This window comes from Amblyomma mixtum, chromosome 6, assembly GCF_055824585.1.
Source record: "Amblyomma mixtum isolate Tamu chromosome 6, ASM5582458v1, whole genome shotgun sequence".
Taxonomy (NCBI): Eukaryota; Metazoa; Arthropoda; class Arachnida; order Ixodida; family Ixodidae; genus Amblyomma; species Amblyomma mixtum.
In genome coordinates, this window is record NC_143017.1 from 53833832 (window position 1) to 53856540 (window position 22709).

The window sequence follows — 22709 nt, forward strand, 5'->3', positions numbered from 1 at the left end:
TCCCTGTTGTGTCTAAAGCATTTGGAGTGCACACAATGCTTGCACTAATCCTGAACGACGCAGAGATTCCTCAGTTTTTTTTTAACGGAAGGCGGAAGGGCCAGGGTTACCATAGCCTTGTTTACATGAACCCGATGGTGGTGAGCCGTGTCAGGAGATCGAGCTGAGCAAGATCAGCACAACTCAACAACTCTCTGTTTACATGAACTCGATATGACCGAGTCAACTTTTGCAGCACACCCTGCAAGGCACGACCCTACGAGTACTAGACTGGCTCCTGCTCCTGTTCTCCCCTGCAGGTAATGCATTCCACAAGCATAATAGGATTAAGTGCAATTTGCGGACTCAACTCCCCTACCCAACTCAGCGGTGTTTACATGAACACAGTAAGCGGTTCTCAACCCAACAACATGACTCAACCTGGCTCTTTCGGGTTCATGTAAACGCCGGTCATGTTGTACCAGTGAAACAAATGGCAACGTGGAGTTGTGCCCACTTATAACGAACGCTCACCGTGTACAAATGAGGTCAATGTGGCAGTTACGAGGTGCATAATGGCCATAGCAGCGAGCTTCGGATAAAACGAACACCCCTGGACGCTGTGCTCGGCTTCAACGAAGATGCAGGTGTCAGAAGACCACGCGTGACAAAATGCTCCACTGCGGGCACATGTCCACAGTGTAGACGTACAGTATTGGTCAAAAGTCTTAAGGCCACAGCTTTCAGCTGCAGCGAAATGAATGTTCCTAGAATGCTCCGTGTAGTGGGTCATTCAAAACATAAGTCAAGCAGGAAGCTTCTCTACCACAAGAAGAAAGCCTCTCTGCTAGCATTTCAAGGTCATTCGGTCTTTAATAGTGCTGTAATGGCTCTGTTATGCAGCTGAAGTGAAAAGCCTACCAAGACCAAAGAAGGCCCGCCAAGTGCGCAGTAATGTCAGAGTGATGCTGACTGCTTTCTTTGACTCCCTCTGTGTGGCACACCACGCGTACACACCAAAGTAAACATTGACCAAAAGAATACTACAGGGATGTCCTCCGTCGCCTGCGTGGTGCTGTGCGGCGCTAGAGGCCGAAGTTGAGGTCAACAGGAAATTGGCGCATCCATCACGACAATGCTCCTGCACATTCCTCGCACTAAATTCACACTTTTTTCGCGAAAAACCAGACTGCTGTAGTCCAACAGACTCCTTACTCTCCTGATATGGCCTCCTGTGACTTCTGGCTGTTTCCCAAAATTAAGAGGCCATTGAAAGGAGCGCGATTTCAGACAAGAGAGGACATTATGGCTGCAGCGACAGCTGAGCTAAACTCCATTCCGAAAGGGGCCTTTTCGGAATACTTCCAACAATGGCAGCACCACTGGGAGAAGTATGTGGAGTCCCAAGGAGACTACTTTGAAGGTGATTATGTTTCTAACGCTCCAGTTATGCCAGTTTTTTTTTTTTTTGGCAAAAGGTCGGATACTTTTCTAACAGACCTCGTATATGCAATAGTATGCAAGAAAAAATCCACCACGTGACATGAAAACATGCAACAAAACTCCATGAGACCGATGGTGACTCGCAAATACAGTATGAAAATTCACCCGGAAGCCTGAGTTAAAGCATTAGTTTTTATTAGTTCACCTGCTACAAACTTAGGAAATAACGAATGAATATTCCGCGGCAATAGCATTCATTCTGAGTGGGCGTCAAGGAGTCTTTTCGTTTTAATACAGCTTCAGCAACAAAGATTATGTCCAGCTGAATAACCGGTGCATGGCGCCGCTGAGTTCAAAATCTGTCATTTTTTAGAAGTTTGGCAAATTTATTATATGGCGCTATTGTTATCCAAGAAAACATACTCTAAACCACACCACAGTGAGCGCCTTCAAGTCATTAGGAAAGCACTGCGACAAAAAAAAAAGGTGCTTATGCTGGAAAGCGTGTACAGCTGAAAACACATCTCTGAGCAGAAAAATGCGACAACACACATTCTGCAACAACACACATAAACAAGATGAGTGGCACCCTCAACTATAGAATAAAAGTGATACAGTCACTTTCACGCTCAGTGATGCTACCTGGTAAAGTGCAATTTGGAGTAGCAAAATCTACAATTTGGATCCCTTTGAAGCAGAGGAATATTGATTTAAGAGCTCTCTGGAGCACTAAAAGTTACAGACTGGAGCACTTTGGAGCAATAAAACATTGATTTAGAAGTGCTCTGGGGCTTGTATAATTTAGTTTCCAAATCTCTTAGGGTGGCAGACAATTAATGCTGGAAAAGTTTGAATGTCATGTAAAGATTTTCTAGTGATGTAAAAAAGATGATGCCAGTGTGAGGTAAAAATTTTCTTTGTGCTCCCTACCATTTGCCTCGCAATCGGACAATGCCAGCTAGAGTTTATCGAGAACAGGAGCTAAAAGTATTTCGCACTCAAAAAACACAAACATAAAACAAACACTTGTCTCAGAGGTGTCTCCTCAAGATGGCAGACAATGAAATGAAACATTTGCCCCAGGGTTGGCTTCTCAGGTGCTTAAAACACGAAATTAACAATAAATAAGTACACATGAATAGAACATTACATAAACAAAAGAAACAACCACAAAGCACACAAAAAAATATCACTATACAGCATATATATGCTTCGTCAATTTTGAACATAAATAAATGCTACAAAACACAATAAAATTAACAATAAATAAGTACACATGAACAGAACATTACATAAACAAGAAATAACCACAAAGCAACCAAAAAAATATCACTATACAGCATATATATGCTTCGTCAATTTTGAACATAAATAAATGCTACAAAACACAATAAAATTAACAATAAATAAGTACACATGAATAGAACATTACATAAAAAAGAAACAACCACGAAGCAACCTAAAAAATATCACTATACAGCATATATATGCTTCGTCAATTTTGAACATAAATAAATGCTACAAAACACAATAAAATTAACAATAAATAAGTACACATGAATAGAACATTACATAAACACAAGAAACAACCACGAAGCACACAAAAAAATATCACTATTTAGCATATATATGCTTCGTCAATTTTGAACATAAATAAATGCTACAAAACACAAAATAAATACAGAAAATATAGCACTGGCTAGCTTGTCAACATTGCGGAAATTGTCTTTACGAAGGCTCTTTGTCTTTTTCAGCTAGCTCAGGCGAAAATCGTAACTGGTCAAAGTGGCTTAAGGAACAATTTCCCAGTTGATTCCAGTTGTATCCAGTTGGCTCCCAGCTGAATTCCAGTTGCATCACACTGGTATCCAACTGGAATCAACTGGGAAATTGTTCCTTAAACCAGTTAGACCAGTTGCGATTTTATTTTGTCAGTTGTCTTCGTCCTATGGCTCGCTGGTGGTGTGGCCCTGGGGTGTACCAAGTCGTTCCGTCGCTACCTGCACCAGCCGTTCAACGGCCGCAGCTGTCCTCTCCAGTGCCTGCCGAATTCCCCTAAGCTCCTCAATGTGCTGCAATAATAAAATATTGATGCCCTCAATAGCAGCATACACATGGCTGGATGCTGTGCTTGAAGGCTTATTATTCGCAACTCAGTATTCTAAACATTCACAACATTCAGCTGTACAGTGTTTGCAAAGTCATCACCGAAACTGCGTACTGCACTACCAATGTAAATACAGCTATTGCATTTGTGTTACGTTTGCCTACAGAGTGTTCCTTATTGGATCTATTTATTTCAGTGCCTTGTGTGTACTGCATTTTTGTTTGGTTTCTGCGCATAAAAATGAGTCTTATAATTCTTATGGTCACATTGCAGTAATTACAGTCGAACCCACTTGCAACAAACCTGACAGTCGCGTGGGGTGCGTTCGTTGTGTCCGAAGTTTGTAGTAAATGAATTTTCCCTAGCAAAAAAAAAAGAAGAAACAGTCTCACATAAATGGCGTTTATATCCTTAAAATTCCGCTGTGTACACAGCAGATCCTATCAAGCCGCTTTTTAAGCTCTCCAGGCAGCAGAGCTTAAAAAGCAGAGAAGTCACTTTAGGAATGCGATAATACCGATAGTATTTGGGATATTCACCGCAACTGGTAGTAATTCAACATCCCCCTCTTCGATCTTCAATAAAGTTGTAAGGGTGCAGCGCCTAGGCTACCGCAGCGCATGCTTGTGCAGAACTTATGTCTACCGTCCGCATGCTGCCTGCACGTGGAAGCACCCACTCCGCCCGCTTCTGATCTCGTAACGTTACATATATCATCTTTCTTTCCATAGCTCGCGGTGTTGTCCTTAATTTAAGCTGAACCCTCTTCGTTAGCCTCCACGTTTCTAACTCATAGGTGAGCGCTGGAGAGATACAGCTGTTGTATACTTTTCTCTTGAGGGATAATGGTAAACTACCATTCATGATCTCAGAGAGCCTGCCATATGTGCTCCACCCCATTCTTATTTTTCAAGTTATTTCCCCCTCATGATCTGGATCAGCGGCCGCTACCTGCCGTAAGCAGATGTATTCCCTTACTGCTTCCAGCACCTCGCTACCAAATGCGAACTGCTGTTCCCTTGCTAGACTGTTGAACATTACTTTGGTTTTCTGTATGTTAATTTTTAGACCCACTGTTCTGCTCTGCCTGTCTAGCTCATTGATCATGCTTTGCAGTTCATGTCCTGAGTGACTTAGCAAGGCAATGTCATTAGCGAATCACATATTACTTAGGTGTTCTCCATTAACTCTTACCTCCAACTGTTCCCAGTCCAGGCCTCGGAATACCTCCTGTAAACAGGCGGCGAATAGCATGGGCGAGATCGTGTCTCCCTGCGTGACATCCTTCCTTACTGGAATTTTATTTCTGACTTTATGGAGGACTATGGTAGCTGTGCAGTCATCACAGATATCTTCCAATATTTTCACATAACACTTTTCTACACCCTGATTGCACACCACCTGCATGACAGCTGAGGTTTCCACTGAGTGAGGCGCTTTCTGGTAATCAATGAAGGCTATATATAGGGGTCGGTTATATTCTGTGCATTTCTCTATCACCTGATTGATAGTGTGAATATGGTCTATTGTCGAGTATTCTTTACGAAAGCCTGCCTGATCATTTGGTTGGTTGAAGTCTAAGGTATGCTTCTAAGCTTCTGGTACGCTCGAGGTCACAAGGCATTGATTGCGTATACAGGGTGGATAGTTTTTCCAGCACAATCTCTCCTCCGTCCTTCAACAAATCTGCTGTTACCTGGTCCTCACCAGCCGCCGCGGCTGGAGACAGCCGCGAAGAGCAACGACCATGACCAACAACAGCTATGGGCCGTCCAGCAGGTCCTCGGGGCGCTCGAAAGGCAGGGACCCAGCGAGCCGGCAACGGCGAGCGGAGACCCGCGCCGAGTAACGGCAGCCTCGTAGACGACGTAGGCCCTCGTCGGGGTGCGCGAGCGCCCAACTGCAGGCACAAATAAAGTTTGCTCCAATCCAATCCAATCCAATCCCCCTTTTCAATGCTCCTAAGGCTTTCTTTACTTCCTCTTTCGTAACTGGCGGGATGTCCCATTGCTGTGCTCTACTGCCTCTCTTAGTAACGTTCTGATTGCATTGGCTACTGTATAGATTTGCGCCGAACTCTTCGGTTATTTAAACTATCTTATCTATATTACTAATGACATTGCCCTCTTTCTCTCTTAACGTATACATGTGGTTTTTACCTATGCCTAATTTCCTCTTCAATGTTTTTAGGCTGCCTCAGTTCTTTAGAGCATGCTTGATTTTCTCCATGTTAGACCTCATTATGTCGGCTACCTTGCGCTTAATTATTAACTTTGATAGCTCTACTAGTTCTATTCTGTCTATGGAATTAGACGTCCTTATGGTTTGGGCGTTTCTTAATCAGATCTTTCGTCTCCTTAGATAGCTTGCCGGTATCCTGTCGAACCATATCCTACCGCCTACTTCTGTGCACAGCACTCTGTAATGATAGCTGTGAGATTATCGTTCATTGTTTCACCATCACGGTCGTCTTCCTCAGTTAAAGTGGAATATCGGGGGGGGGGGGGGGGGGGGGGGCGTCGGCATTTTAGTTGCTGGGGGGGGGGGGGACATGGCAGCTGGGAGACACTTTCCAGTCGCTGTGCTGGCGAGAAGCGTGCATTTATCGACAGTGAGAGTGTGTTTCCAGCCTTGTTCATTATAACAGAGTGGTGTGGCCATGGTCGTTCGTTTTATCAAACGCAGTGCCATCGCCCTTATACACATTTTATAGATAGATAGATCTTTATTTAGACAACAAGGTCTCGGATGCAGGGGCAAAAGGCAGATGCACTCTGCCTGACGGGGCCCAAGCACCCGACACAATGCTCACGACAAGCGGCAACAGAAGCAAGAGCTTCATACACTCTCATTACAAAAAACAACACATAATTATACAAGGTAAAAGTAGGAGGAAGGTGCATACTTTTGCAATGACATAATTAAAGTAAATATTTACAAGACACATCACAACAAGAAAAACACGAGAATTCAAAGAGTTGACGGAAAAACACGGACATCAAGAATTTTAATCATTCGGGTGAGAAAGGAGGTAAGCTTTAGCATTTCTATTGAATGACTTTTGGGAAACAGATTTCTGAATAATTTCTATGGCCTGTGTATGTTTATTTAGAAGACTGGGCATTAAATATGAAAGCATTTCGGTTCCATAGTTAGTCCTTACGAATGGTACTCTGTAACTGACGTGCCTTAATTTATAAGGCGCGTCACTACTAGAGTTTAATTGAACATATTTAGTGGGATGATGTTTGAAATCGTTAAACACATAAGAAAGCAGTTTCAACTCAAATAATTCATTGACTTTTAGAATAGAATGCTTAGAGAAGTACAAACCTGTATGATCATTGTATGCAAGGTTTTCGACATATCGTATTGCTTTTTTCTGTAATGTTATCAGCCTCGTGAGGTTAGTTTTCGTTGTAGATCCCCAAACAAGTAAACAATAATGATGTGATTGAATTAGGGTGTAATATAACTGCCACTTCAGCGTTTGTGACAGTAGCTCCATCCTCATTCGTAATAAGCGAGCGTTTGTTATAACTGCGGCCTTTATAAGCAAGTTCGACTGCATAACCATTCAATATATCTACAGAAGCCATCACATGAACAGTATTTAGCACAAAATTTTATGCTTACACAAGCGTTAACTTTGGTGCTATAATGGCAAACATTTTTCAGAAACAATACTGTCCAGCAGCATTGCTGTCCTTTTAAAGTGTACATTTTTATTTCTGTCTATATGCTACTCGCCCAAACAGACATCAGTGCAGACATATGAGCTTGTTGGTGTTTCACCTCAAAACAAGCAATGCACAGCACAGCAAGGAAACCTGCATTGTTCACTCTATCCAGCATTTTAGTAAACATTTATCCCAAGACGTACGTCCACTATAAACACCAGTATCTTTCGTGCATATTTTTGACTGCCATGGGGTCATTTATTTTTTGTATGCCTTTATGAGTACTGTCAAATTGTGTTAGATCATGAGACAAAGCTCAATTCCCACAGGTCATATATAATACAGAAGTTTAGTTTTAAGAAAAAAAAAACATGAAACATATGAAGGCACATTCCTGCAATTTGGTGTCCCTTACGACATCATCCTTAGAGAAACAGAAAAGAGCAGATTATAGTACACTCCCGTTAGATGAACCTGATGGAAATTAATTATTTCATAAGTTGAACAATGTGAAACCATTTAGTTAGTTTCCCCTACGACTCAACCATTTGGTAAGTTCTCCATATTACTAAATGTAACTGAAAACTCCCCTTCAAACAGTTCAGACTATCATTCAGTTAAGACAAACTTTAGCAGTGACCTCGAATTACAAAGACCTCGTTCAATGGCACTCACAGTGTGTCTGTATGACTCTGTGAATGAAAGAAAAAATTTATAAAATGTTTCTACGCAAAGAAAGTGCACCCCCCACGAGATGGCTTCCGCGAAAACCTTTGCCCAAAACTGGGGGAGGTCACCTTGCGTGAGCGTGCATTCTTGAGCAGAAGCATTCTTGCTGGTGCAGAAAAGGCAGAGATAGCCTGGGCATCAGCCTCACGCATTTTCTGTGGTGTAAGGAAAGGCACACGTGCTCATAGAGTTGGTAAATTCTATGCTGCAGAAGAGCCGAGATAAGAAAGAGATGCATGGCTAGTCTGCTCGGCACCTTAGAAGCGCTTGTAGCAGGACTGACAGCAAAAATAGCTGCTGTAAGATACAGTGCGAAAAAAGAAACTGTGATAAAATAAAACTAGTCCAATGTCATTCTCAAGTAGGATAACGTGATCTTGTTTTACGTTTCATCCTTCAGTGCACTTTGTACACAGTTCAACGTATGCTCTGTACGTAATTATACTATCCTCGCTCTGAAAGCTTATCTTATTCATTGCTTTCATGCAACACATATCAGGTGTTTCACCTGAGATGTTCAGCAATTTTTTAAAATAGGCTTTTTAGGTTAGAAGAGCATTTTTTTGGCACAGTGTTGTCAGCGGTGTAGCACATCAGAATACAGCTAAGACATGCTAACTATATCAGGCTGGTTAAATACTTTATTTATTTATTGAGAGGCCTGCAGCCCATTGCAAGTAAGATCCATATCAGGTTTTTGAATTTCAGAAATGCAGATACCATTGGCACTTTGGCCCAACAAATTTTGCCGACACTCTACCAAAATGCATGCGCTTTTGAAAAGCTTCTAAGCAAAGCAGGCCCTCCAGTGCATGTAATTTGTAGAAATAGCCAAAATATGGTGCGCCGTAGCGCCGAGAGTAAATTCACTTCCAAGATTATAGAAACTGATAATGAAATTACTTACCATGGGCTACACGCCTCTGAAAAAATAAGGAGACTAAAAATATCAGTTAAAAAGTTTACTACACAATAATAGTTAAGCAGCCTGTTATACTTAATAGCACATCTTAGCTTTATTCTGATGCGCTACACCACTGACAATGCTTTGCTGAAAAAAGCGCTAACTCAAAAAGCCAAGTATTCAGGCGAAAGCCTTTAATGCCTCATCGTTGCCAACAGAAGGTTGTCAGCAGGGGTGTCACGCTTTTCGGTTGGTCGCAGTAGTTATGACATCACAGTGCGCGGATTCGAAGTAATGAGGTCGCCCACAGATGCGGGACACCCCCTTTTGGAGCAGACAACAACTAATAAAAATAGTTGTCGTTCACTTCGACAGGTGGCGTAAGGCGTCCTTGGGTGACCACATTACATACCTCATACAGTCTCGCAGTCATTGCCAAACAGTGCGCCAGGAAAGGCTTTCGCCTTGCAGCACTTTAGGGAGCCAAAGTCCCCCTGAATTTTTTAGAAACTGCAGAACATCTTAGCTCTAGCACCCTGTATATGGGTACACCTAGCAAGCTCACATTTTTTTTTACGGGCACATCTGTTAAGACGAGCTTTTGCTCGTCTTAACAGAAATTTTCTCCTCTGGAGTCTGCCGTAGATTTCAAAATATGCATCAGAAGTGTAAAATAGACTTTCGTTACCACGCTTAGTTCAAAACATTCAACACCTCTGAGTACACTTTAGTTAATACAGGCACAGTAAAGTTCTTTTGTTTTCGCAATTCATGAATAGTTTACCTAAGCTGGAGGGGCTGAAAAATATATTGTTACATGGGAACCTTCAACTGCCAAGATTATATTAGAACTGAAAAACTTGAGTAAGTAGAATTAAATGAGGCTTAGAAAACTGCATTCCAAAAACTCCTACACACTGCACCTTTACTCAACCATTGAGTAGTTGTGTGTCTCAGACTTCCTTATGTCAGCTGCTTTTGTTACACAATAGAACACATGCCCAAAGTTGTCTAAATGCACAACCATCAGCACGTTAAAAAAATATGGCTTCGCATTTCAAAATGTCAGTGTGTCATGTGTCGCCTGATCAACCGAGACCAGTCATACACAGCAGTTGCCAGGCTAGAATGGCTGTACGCTCAAACATGCCCTGGTATGCTTTCATCTCTGGCTTTGTGCCCTTCGTATCACTCTTTGTTCTTTAACAGCGCAGCACAGTGAAAAAAAATCAAATGATTACATTCTCCCGTAAGATTCTAATCAGTGCGGAACTGTTAATATTTGTTTTAACCCTTGCGTGCTAATGTCTGGATGGTCCATGTTAACCAGACTACACTTGCAATGCGTGTAGCAAAAAAACTGTACAGAAATTCCTGAATTATTAATCTCAGCACAGTGTGAAGCTTAACCAAATTGGTCTGGAAAGATATGCAGTGCTTAAACAGCTTTCCACTGGCCTCCCAGGTGAAAATCTTTCCCAGCTCAACTGGTTTATAGAACAATTTCCAGTTGGTTCCAGTTGGAACCAACCGGCACCCTGGTGGTTCCAACTGGAACCAACTGGAAATTGTTCCATAAACCAGATGACTGTTTCATCTGGTTTCAGAATAAATTCTGCACTGCTAAACACAATTATTGATTACTGAACCTAGAGCACTTCGGCTAGGACAGTTGCGTTCCTAAAGTAATATTAGTACTTAAGCATGCGATGTAGAGTGTATACATGCTAACAGAGACCCACACACTATCCACTGTGTAACAACTGTGGCTTGGTTCAAGCACTGCTGCCTGTTCTGTTAAAATGTTTACTTCACTCAGATGAGCGAGCATGACATGAATATGCAGTGGAGTTTCTTGTGCAAGTGCCAGTAACAACAAACCATGCTTCAGATCCCTGTGCCTACCCTGCACGGCTATGCCATGCACTGAAATTTCTTTTCGCCCATTTGGAGGATACTGGATTTATAGCCACATCTCAATACCTGTTTTTGCATATCTCCTGTTGCATATCTGCCGTGCACTCAACTTTTCGTCTGCTCACTTGCTCGATTTAGGACCCATCTACTATCTTTAAAACTTTAGCACATTCTACTTTTCTTTTGTTCACTTCAATTTTCCATATCTTGTTAATGATTATTTTTTAATTCATTATTTTCTGCACCCTTTTCTTCTGCCTTTCTCTTCCAAAACCATTCCCCAACACAGGGTAGCATGTCAGCACTGTTTGAACACTGCCTAAATTCTCTTGTGTTTCAATCCTACCTCGGCACCATGAGATGTGGCTCAGTCACACTCACGGCCGCTCACACTCACATCCAATCACTCACACTCGTGTCCACTCCCACTCACAACCACTCATTCGCACTTACGACAACTCACTCACATTCACAATCATGACTACTCGCACTCCCAACCACTCAGTAACACTCATGATGACATTCTGTAACATGCGGAATTGCAAACCGTGACGAAATAAATGCAAAACAAGCAAACAGCACGCAGAATTAGTTAGGGGCTGACTGCGATCACAGCGTCGTTGCGAGATGGACACTCAAGTGCCTCAACTTCAAGGAGGTTGCGATGCAAAGGCACTATTCAGGGATACCAGCTTCTAGACCATGCCATTTGTTCGCCGGCAATTTCCTTGTTACAAGCACGATTATGTCGACGGGAAATGGTGCTTCGACATCAGAAGCCAGCCAGAACTCACTTCAGAGATTTCTAGTCATCCTTGGTGCCTCAAAAATATGCCAAAAACGTTTTTTCCTGATTTCACAAAAACTCCCCTTTTGACACGTTCAGAATTTTGGAAGAGCGATATCTCCAGTTCTATATCAGCTATTACTATAATTATTTTTGCAATAGAAAGGCAAATGCACAGGTTGTGCAATAATGCTAACTTTAAACCACTGCTTTGTTAAGAAAATTTTCAAAATAAACCCTTTGTATAAGTCGTCAAAAAGAGCTCTTTCTCTGTCAAGTTTTACCAGCTGCAACTTTCGTCCAAATCGTCCTAGAATGCTTACTTATGCCTTACTGCGCTCCTTGGTGACACTAGGTCATTCATAAATAGAAGTCTTTTCCACAAGGTCTCATGTTTATTAACCAAGCTTCCTCCAAACAGAGGACATACTTTCCTTGATATAACTAAAACTATCAGATGCAGGAGGCAAAGATTTGCAGTTTTGGAATCAGAACATGAAAATGCACAAACAGTGAAAATTTTATGTAAATCTGTCCATAAATTAAAAATAGCTCTAAGAGGGGTGTCGCCCCTTAAAAGCTGCACCAGCAACTTCCTATTAAAAAACAAACAGTAAGTAATGTGACATTAATTCAGCCTCACATTAGGAGAAATCGCTCAGTTAGGACGTACATTACACAAATTTGAGGCAATACTTCTGTGCACTGAGAAAAAAAATTGATATCCCTTTGCACTGTACACAATCTACTGTCTTCCCCGAATTTCGATGCAGGCGAAATTCTAGAGGCCCGTGTACTGTGCGATGTCAGGGCAGGTTAAAGAACCCCAGGTGGTCGAAATTTCCGGAGCCCTTCACTACGGCGTCCCTCAAAGCCTGAGTTGCTATGGGACGTTAAACTCCAATAAACCAAACCAAACCAAACCATTGCCTTCCCACCATTTTTTCGCCGCATCAGTGGATGAAAGTGACCTTATTTTGTGGCATACCTTCCTTGCTCAGCTTCCTTGCAGTCAGATCGTGTGAGAAGTTAACACTTCACACAGTTTAAGATAATCACTGTTGACAATATGCACCACCACCTTACAAGAAGCATGCCGCATTCTAGCACGATACTTTCTGTCGCTACAATTACTCACCAAGCATACAGTTCTTGATGCTACATCTTAGTTGACATCTCAGTCCCACTCATGCAATGCTTTATAAATTATTCCCATACCTGTCTTACTGCTTCATTATGGTCATGCGTGATTTGTTTTGTTTTCATTTAGGAACATTTTTGTGCATTTACATCAGTTTTTAGGTAAAGGTGAGCCATTTCAGTTCGGATACGCACACCCACTTTGCCGCAAGTGCCTGTAGTGCATTTTGTTACACGCATGTGCAAGATATATAGAGCGTGGAATATCACTGATGTTTCTTTTCATTGGAAGCACTATAACAATCATATGCTAACGTGCACCATAAATAAGGACTAAATTGGAATATGCGTGCATTGTATGGGACCCGTATACTGTCACTAACATAAAAACGCTTGAGCGGATCCAAAGGAAAGCTGTGCAATTCATGTTTCCACAATACAATTGAACTGCTTCTGTCTCTGCATTAATGCAGTCAAATTTAATACCGACCCTTCAGTCCCGGCGCAAGTTTGTTCGGTTGAAATTCTAATTTTTGTTATTTAACCATAAACTTGGAATAAATTTTTCGCCATATCTTAATCTACAGAACACCAGACAAACCCGACACTCCCACGCTCTTTCTCAGACCCCATACTTTGCAAAGACTAACTTATTTCAGCACTCTTTCTTTCCGCTAACCATCGATGACTGGAACAGCTTACCAGCTTTGTGTGTACAGTCTCCTGACCTGATAAGTGACGATTGTAAGGTTGTTTTGTTAGTTCTTTTTTGCCTTTCCATGTAATTTCCTGCTGTTCGTGTTCTGTTTGCACTTTGGTATTATTGCTCAACTTGTGGTCTGTTTCTGTATCCACTCCTGCTTGGGCCTCACCGCGTGCAGTATGTCATAAAATAAATAGAATACCTTAAGAGAAAAAAAATATTGGTGTTTACTCTTGCATATCCAATCCCTCTATTCTTACTCAATTGAAAAACCTCAGGTTTTCACCAAAAAAGCATCGCTGTGAAATCACAGATTTGATAGACGTGTCTTGCAACAGCCATGGACATTTACATTTTGGCTTTCCTGCAAAATCTGGAGCTCCGCTGCGTGCCTCGCTTCAGCAAGCGAAGCGGGCCAAACCCGGTGGACTCCATCCTCCACAGCCCTTTGTGGGAGTGGGGTTCCCTGCGCACGTCCCATTCTTGGATTTCCTGCAGCAGGAGCCAGGACAAACAATTTATTAGTGTCGACACCTCAGAACCAAACACCCAGCACCCCTTAGGGTCAATAGGCATCTTAAAAGCTTTAGCAAGTGCAGCACAATGCTAGGGCAATCATCACACTGACAGGTGTTCGGAGACGCTAAATTTTATATGCACTAATATCCTCAAACCCAGCAATAGCAGGCTTTTGTGATCACATCAATGATTCAATGTGGCTTGCCATGCTCTACTACAGGTTTAAGAGATTGGACATCTACCGTTTGGCTGCCACAGCAAAAAAAATTGCCGACAACTATGCAATTAATGGCAACTTGAAAGTGAAGAGATATTAGGCCTACAATTTTACCCTCAATACAAGCTTGCAAGCAACGGCAGTAAGGTAACATGCTGCTATATAACAAGCAATACAAATTTCATATTCTCGTTTATGCGAGCGTTAGGACATGTGACGATGGCTTGTGACGTTTATTTATAGTTTCAAGTTGACCATTTGCTTTACTCAGGTTTCTCCCCAGAAATTCTTGAGAGGGGAACATCGTTTTTTTTTTTTTTTCATTATTTATAGTTTCAAGTTGACCATTTGCTTTACTCAAGTTTCTCCCCAGAAATTCTTGAGAGGGGGACATTTGTTGACAAAACGCCACACATGCCACAAAAACGCCACAAGAACGCCACACATGCCAGCTCATTTCCAGGCTTGCATAAAACCTTCAAATCACACTTGCCGGCATGGAGCATTTAGCTACCTTTTTATTGCCGCTGTAGTAGCAGCGATAGATTTCTTGTTTGCCTTCGACTAATATAGCAGTAAGCAATCCTGTATTAAAAAAAGGTAACTGAGAGCCATGCTCTTATTCAGTGGTGTACTGTAACTGCCCCCAAGCACACTGCTATGGCCACTAGTAATACGCATTGGCTACCCTTAAATGGGAGCCTAAAGGTCTTTTTACGGTCACACAAATTTCATGGGACTGTAAAAAAACCTGTAAGAATTCCCATTTAAGGTGTGTGTCTATGTGTTTCAAGGCTATTTCGACTCAGTGAAACCCCCATCATTTCTCGCCTTGACTACACTACTTCAATATGTGGCATGCAGCCATTCGTATCTTGCCAATGAGGTCTTTTGGTTTGTGATACCATAAGACCTTTCCCATATAAAAAATGCCTGCTCAGAAGCTCTGCCTTTCAGTGCCACAATGCATACATGTACTATCAAAATGAACGGTTGCACTGATTGGTTGCTTTTTTGTTTGCCAACCTGATTGAGAAATTCACTCGGTTGAGTAAGCTTGTATTTTGTTTTCAGGTACAATATGTAACCCAGTGTTGGGTCATATTTGGAAGTTGCATAGCAAACAAAATTACAAAAAGCATGACTTGTCAACCCTTCCCTTACTACATTTCTTTTCACAGAGTGACACAATAAAAATCATAACATCTGTTATAAATGAGCCACTTTATAAGCTACCAAAGGACAAATAATCGAAATTACCTCTCTGAAAAAGAGACATAAGGCTGTCTGAGGCAGACTGGCCCACTGTTTTTAGCGCAAAAATGCTTCTTAGCAATGAATGGCAAGATGTGAAGACCTCCCACTCGTGAAGCCACTATGCTGTCCTAACCTCAGGCTACATGGGTGTTCCCCCAAACCACTGGAAACTGGCTCATGAGCTGCACACCACAGTGCATTGGATAGGTCGCATTTTCTCCAGTATTCCCCCTAGTGTTTGGAGCATCTCGCAAAGTGGGGCGCAGATCAACTTAGGTAAGCTTCTTGAGTGCTGGCAATACAATGGCAGCATCAACAGCACCAAACCATGACGCTGTATTTTAACACAATAGCATTAAAGGTGAACTGATGAGGAATCTTAACTCGTCTTTTTGCCATGGAACTCGATCTACACGCTCCCAGTAATTTTAGAAACTTTGATTTATAGCCCTGTGTGGCTGATTTCCCTAATTAAATTGGATTAACGTCCGACTCCTGCCTTATTTTTCTTCATTCCCCGCATACGGTGGCAGGAGTTGACCAATGCATGGAGTGCCTTTCAGGCAGTCGCGTGGCGACTTTGCTTTCGCTTTTATTTTGTTTCTTTCAGGTTGCCGTGAATAAATAGGTCTAGTCAGAGACTACATAGCTGCAAATTAGGCCCAAGGAAATAAAAATACGCATGGACTCTTGCTTTCACAGATCACTACGTATCACTCCGCCGATGGCAGAGCGGCAAGCCGCCACGGGACTGGGTGAAAGGTTGGTCGACTCCTCCCACCGTTTGCAGGGAATTAAAAAAAAAGGCAGGAGCACGAGGTTATTCCGATTTAAATTAGGGAAGTCGGCCGCACAGGGCAATAATTCAAAGTTTCTGAGAATGCTCTGAACGTGTAGATCGAGTTCCCGTGGCAAAAGTACGAGTCCAGATTCCTCTTCAGTGCACCTTTAAGGCTCCCCACTCCCCATTGTGAAGAAAATCTGGCATTGTCAATGTCACCGTTGTTGGAGGTGTAGCGAGTGAAAAAGCAGCCGGCCCACATTGTCACCGAGGTTACGTGACCTTGCGAAGTCATCACAACCTGCCCACCGGAATGTGAGCAAACTGTTCACTGTTTTAGATGGCAGTTAAATTAATCACTGGTTGCGAGTGGTTGCTCAGGAAGAGCAGCCTGGGTCTCACAAGCACCACCGGTGGCTGCGTTTGAAACAGTCACTTGCAGGGCAGAGGCCCATCACTTAACCGCTGCACCACTGCGCCAGGAGGGGTATGAGGACTCCCCCCGTGGTCTACGAATGTAAAGTAGAGAATGCCCAAACATGCATATATGGGCATGTAGCCAGAACCTATACTCCATTTCATACATAGCAGGCAACGCTGCAGAGGTTGCTGAAGTAGTGCGTCCGCGAAACTATATTACTCCGCCACGTATCATTCGTTCTTCTCGAAACTCCGATCATTGTTTGGACGAATACAAAGAGCGGTATAAAACGATGCAGTAGCACTGAAAATGACGATCGAATCTGTGAGGTGCTCAGTGTTCGGGCTCTCTGGCCATAATTTTCACGGAATGTGAACTACTTTTTCGGCGGGGATTTAGTAGAAGCGATTCGCCCTACCAACCGCGTATCATACCGCCACGTGTACTTTTTGCTTCTCGAAATCTCGACGAGTCGCAGGACGAAAATGTGGCAAGAGGGAAAACGAAGTCCAGGAGGTGACAGTCATGGCACTTGAGATTTGTCGCTACGAAATATGTTTGTGTTCGCTTTGGTTGTATGGCAAACTACTTTTTGCGTGCGGACTTAGCCTTTGCGAACAGGCGCGCTAGCTTTGGCAGCATTGCCTGCTATGTATGAAACGGAGTATAGGCGAAGTGATATGGGAAGAGAGGACCTCAGGCCGCTGACAGGATCTATTAATGTTATCATGTCATACTCTTAAGGCACAGCTTAAGTGTCCCCTCAAGCTTTTTTTCCTAACTGGCCTCACACTTTGAAGTATGATACCTTTGTTGTCACTGGCCCCATAATGATAAATGGTTAACCCATATATGCCTAACGTCCTCTACGTAGGGTACTGCTTTTCTGCGGAGCAACTGCGAAAATTTATTGTGCGAAACCCAGCGCCTGCTAACATAGGCTCACGACGGTCCAAACTTTTCCTGTGCACAAGTTGTGTTGTGTACATTCAGTTTTGTGCATTGTGTGCGTACAGAAAGACCCACCAGTCTTCTCTGAACGTCGTTCTTGAAATTCGACCCCATCAACTACACTGAAAATTCTGCAAGGAAAACAAATAATTTTTCGCATTTTCATGTTGAAACTGCCACGCATGATGAGAAATGTGATTTTAAAGTCGATGTCAAATGTTTATGGACTTTCCCCACACGTAACAGGCAGCAAATCTGCCTGTTGTAGGACAGCTGAAAAACTGGTGTTGAGAGAAATATTTCTACTAATAGAAAGATAATTTTGAATTGTGAAAAGAAACAAATATTTTATATCAAAAATATATGAATTTTTTTCAACTTTTTTAAAGTTTCAGCATATATGGGCTAAATTCAGTTCTTTTGCTGCTATTGTACTGCCACTCCTTGTCTCTCGGGCTATAATGGCACAATCACTGGTGCTTCAGAGCTCCTTGCAATGTTCAAATCAAGTGGACATTGTGCAACCAGACTATCTATTATCCAAATCTTACTTGTTACTTGTACTAGAGAAGGAATGCTCACTTACTGTAATTACTCAATAATATAACAAATACCAACACACATGCAGCTAGTATGGAAATAAAAAACTGTTCACAGTTTGCCCCATGATTTACTGTCTGCAGAAGATGCATTCTGGACGTGCACATGAGTGACGATTAGCACACAAACACTTTGTTGCACAAAGCTTCAGGATCTACACAGAACAGCACATACTTGCATAGCTGAGAACATGTATGAGGAAATGGCATTAAATGTGTGCGTAATTTGTCTCAATTAACATACCATAACGGGAAGAGATTACTTACGGCTCCCAGCACCACTAGCAGACTGCATGTTGCCAGAACGGGGGGGCTTGTAGGATCAGAATCGCTAGCAGCAGATGGAAGGGTGTCGCTGTCAAACTGTGTCAACCGCAAAGAAAGCACACATAAAGTTGCAAAGCAAATTAGTCACTGTGGCTCTCCGGTTCATATTCTGTTCAGTTAGCACGCTAAAAATGTGTGACAGCAAGACACCTACAAGTTTATGAAAATAGAGCGCACTTTGTCTTTGCGTCGCAATTTGGTTTTTAATTACTTTTTTCAGCCTCAACATACTCTCGTCGTCGTGCTGTGATGAAGGTTGTTCATTTTTATTTCATTTTCAAGAGCCTAACCCAATAATATTTTCATACTCTATCTCCTGTATGCTCCTTGTCATTACAGTTGTAGCATATGTGTACTTATCCCACTGTTCCACCCCCTTTGAAGTCGCTTTTATTTTGTGCTAGCCTTCAAATGCTTGCTCTGTTCCCGCAATACATGCTGCCAAGCCTGCAGCAAATACAGTAGACTCGCGATAATTCAAACTCAGATCATTTGTACTTTAATTCAAACAAATTTTTAAAATTTTGGTTGACTGGCTATATTTTCGATGCATTTTAAAGATGCTTAATTCGCACCGTGATTTCTCTTAAATTCGGTTAGTTCAAACTTTTTTGCCTTGCTCCGATGCTCCCAGCGCGCGAAAGAGCGGCGACCAAGGCTGGATGAATCGGGTTTACGGCGCTGCGTGAACTGAAAATCTGGCCCCTCCAACCGTTTGGCTCCGAAGCGGCCCGAGGGGTGCAGTGTCGATCAGTTTTGCCCCATCGCAGCATAGTTTCGTTTTCAGGGCTTCGCTACCAGCCTGAGATGATTGCGACTGTTTGACGCGCGTCTGCGAACTAAGCCCAACTGTGCACCGGTTCCGACGATAATTGGCGCGTCGTTGGCCTTTTTAACGCCAGAGTGTTAAAGGGCAACTGACCACCCTCGGTCGCAAACACTCTCTACCGCTCTTTGAGCGAGCCTCCTCTCCTTCCGTTCCCTCCTCGATATTTTTCTCTCCCGCTCCTCGTCGAGTAGGCTCGGCAAGGCAAAATCACCCCTTCCTTCTCCGATGTAAGCCGGAGGCGTGGTGTCTGTGGAGTGCGTCACATTGCTACGTCATGGCCCCGCCTTCAGTAGAATTCTTTTCTTGGTTTTTGCATTTTCTCCGCACACTGAACGATCGAGAGGCGCGAACGGCTCGACCGCCCAGACTTGTTAGCGAGCGCATCCTTTCATACATCTGTTTGTCATTCCCAGTTAGCGAGCCACCTTTTCATTTTTTTTTTTTTAGGCCTCCCCACCGTTTCACGAGCGGAGGGGCGGAAGTCGGTTGTGTTCGAAACACACGTACGGTGAAGCGCGGACCCGGCAACCGCCCGTTTGCTTTTCTCCATGCGTGTTTGTGTTCTGTGTGTACAGCTTGAAACGTTCAGGCGTGAATATGAAAGTTATGGAGCTCCACAAATATTGTCCAAACCAAGCACTTCCAACGAGATAGACTTAGCGTGGCCGTTTTAAAAACGAAAGCCCGCGCAGTTTAAAAAATACCACGTGACAGCGCACTCCGTGCGTCTGGATGCGCCGTGATTACAGCGCTCTCATCCGTGCTTTATAAAAAAACATCACTCGCTTCGCGCCTTTCGCGCTGCCGAAGAGAAAGCTTCGCGTTGCGCTTGGTTCAAAGATAAGCGCCCGTGGGCACGGGTGGCAGTTGAAAGAAAGCGCGGCTCTCGTTTCTGCGGGGATAATTGCGCTGTCACGTTAACAGAATGCATGCGGAGGAACGATGACAATCTCATGAGTTTGAATTTGGTAGCAAGATCCCAACAAGAAAAGACGCATATAACAAGCCTGATAACGTCGTGTGAATCACGATGAAAAACAGGATCCGCGCTTTTTTTCAATTGCCGCCCGAACCCACTGGCGCTTATCTTGGAACCAAGCACAACGCGAAGCCCTATCTTGGGCAGCACGAAAGGCGCGAAGCGAGTGATGTTTTTACAAAGCACGGATGAGAGCGCTGTAATCACGGCGCATACAGGCGCACGGAGTGCGCTGTCACGTGGCATTTTTTAAACTGCGCGGGCTTTCGTTTTTAAAACGGACACGCTAAGTCTATCTCGATGGAAGTGCTTGGTTTGGACAATATTTGTGGAGCTTCATAACTTTCATATTCACGCCTGAACGTTTCAAGCTGTATTTAAAAAGTTAATTTATTTATCTCGACTAATTATTCAAATAGGACGACAGAAAAAAAAATGATACTGTAACTTTAGTTAAACCCTAACAATTAACATCCACGTGATTTCAGTTCTGAAGAACGCTTAGTTTTTTTTATAAATCTTGGTCCAAGTTAGCTGGGATACCCTGTATATTGGGTAGCTTTCGCTACAAAATTCGCGCATCCGTGCCTCGCGGCGAACTGCAGTGCCGCGCTTTCGCCCGAATCTGCGCGCAACGGGACATGCCGCGCTCTTCTGCACTACATGAGTGCACTGCTAGTGCAGCGCCAGTTCTATAGCGGCGCGAGTGTAGCCTGACACTAGTGCTCTCGGTGCAGCGGCCAAACCGAGTGCAAAAGTGCAGAAGCGCTCGCCTGCTGAGGCCATGTGTTAGTGTTTACTTGACATATACGCAGGATTGTGCTAGACTGAACGCTGTGCATTCGTTCGAGGTTGCATATCTCGTAAAGCGGCTATGAATTTTGTTAATTCCAAAAGTGATGAAGAATTTGACACCGTACTTTGCGTTGAAGTGGCGCAGGCCAGTCAACCGTCACCAAGTAAATGGGTATTTTGAAGAGGCAACAAACTTTTGAATTCATTAGGTTATTCAAACTTCCGCTGGAGACGACCTTTGACAGTTTATTAGCCGCGGCGCTGGCCGGAGTCAACGGGTACTTTGAAGGGCAACAAACTTTTGAATTCATGACGTTATTCAGACTTCCGCTCGAGACGACCTTTGATAGTTTACAACGGTGGCGCAGGCCGGTCAACCGTCACCGAGTACTTTGAAGAGGCAACAAACTTTTGAATTCATGAGGTTATTCAGACTTCCGTTCGAGACGACCTTTGACAGTTTATAGCCGCGATTCAGGCTGTTGCCGTTCTATCCGAAAAGTGAGTTCGGTTCTCGACAATTGCAGAAGGAAAGAGTTGCCTGATAACGTGGACTATATTTGAACTCAACAACGCGCGTTCACTGTCTGCGGACGGTGACGAAGGAGTGCCCTTCCTTGCCTGCACAAAAGTAAGACGACGAAGCAGACGCTGCCCGCTGCGACAAGACAGCCTTGGCAGCGCTTGTGCTGGCGGCTACACCACACTTTACGGGGCACGAGCCAAAGCGTCATTCTATAAAACGACTTTCAAACGCACACTACTGAAGACTAAACACATTCGTGTTGTCGTTCACATGCTTCAACCACCGATGCGGCCGGCTAAACGCATTGGACGGGACCTTAAGGTTAAGGCATGTTAGTGCCATGAAATAGTTCACGCACGTGCCAAACAGGCACTAAACCTGCATGGCAACTTCAATACGCGCATAATTGATGAATAATTACCTTCGAAATGTCGATCACTTTTCAGACACCGATGCGACTGGCGCCCTTTTCACTATGGCTGAAACCGCAGTCACGTTTGTATGAAGAATTCAAAATTTAATTAATGGCACCAGTCTAGCACCCTAAATACTCATTAAATATAATATTTACGGTACGCTGCTTTAAATTACAAATAGAATGAATCAGCAATCGGCCGCTCGAGCGACTGAAACTGACTGAAACTTTTATCATGCGCTTGGAGTATAGTGAACTAGAATTCTAGTTCACTATAGCTTGGAGGAAGGAAAATTTAGATCATGCGTATATCTATGAACGCTAATAGAAACTGAAACATGTTTCAGCATTGTGTTAGTCTAGAAGGCGGTCTCCGGGCCTGGCGAATATGAGGACGCGCGCACGGCGCGAGATTGAGGAGGAAATTGTACAACTGATATTGCGTGTATGTACGCGCCTGCCTTGGCGCGAAGAACGAACAGACGCGGAGCGCAACTATTTCAAACATACCTATCAGACTTCCTAACAAACCGAAACCTCCCTTCCAAGGGATGGAATCGTACAACTGACTGTGTGTATGTACGCGCCTGCCTTGGCGCGAAGAACGAACAGACGCGGAGCGCAACTATTTCAAACATACCTATCAGACTTCCTAACAAACCGAAACCTCCCTTCCAAGGGATGGAATCGTACAACTGACTGTG

At 43.3% G+C, this 22709-nt stretch overlaps 1 protein-coding gene across 1 annotated transcript; it reads right to left on the reverse strand.

Moving 5' to 3' along the window:
- Nucleotides 1–1595: 1595 nt before the first annotated feature.
- On the reverse strand, nt 1596–18516 carry LOC149339153 (uncharacterized). Its single transcript, XM_089550408.1, has 4 exons — nt 18402–18516; nt 13742–13881; nt 5226–5429; nt 1596–3494 (listed from the first exon to the last, which is right to left on the reverse strand). The coding sequence occupies exons 1-4, from the start codon at nt 18427–18429 to the stop codon at nt 3369–3371; spliced, it is 498 nt and encodes a 165-aa protein (XP_089406534.1). The 5' UTR covers nt 18430–18516; the 3' UTR covers nt 1596–3368.
- Nucleotides 18517–22709: the final 4193 nt, after the last annotated feature.

Coding starts and splice junctions, on each gene's coding strand:
- LOC149339153 (XM_089550408.1), bottom strand. CDS start 18,429: ATGCAGTCTGCTAGTGGTGCTGGGAGCC. Junction 13,882..18,401: donor TGCTAGTGGTGCTGGGAGCC/GTAAGTAATCTC, acceptor CTCCTGCTGCAG/GAAATCCAAGAATGGGACGT. Junction 5,430..13,741: donor TTTTGCAGGAAAGCCAAAAT/GTAAATGTCCAT, acceptor TTGTGCCTGCAG/TTGGGCGCTCGCGCACCCCG.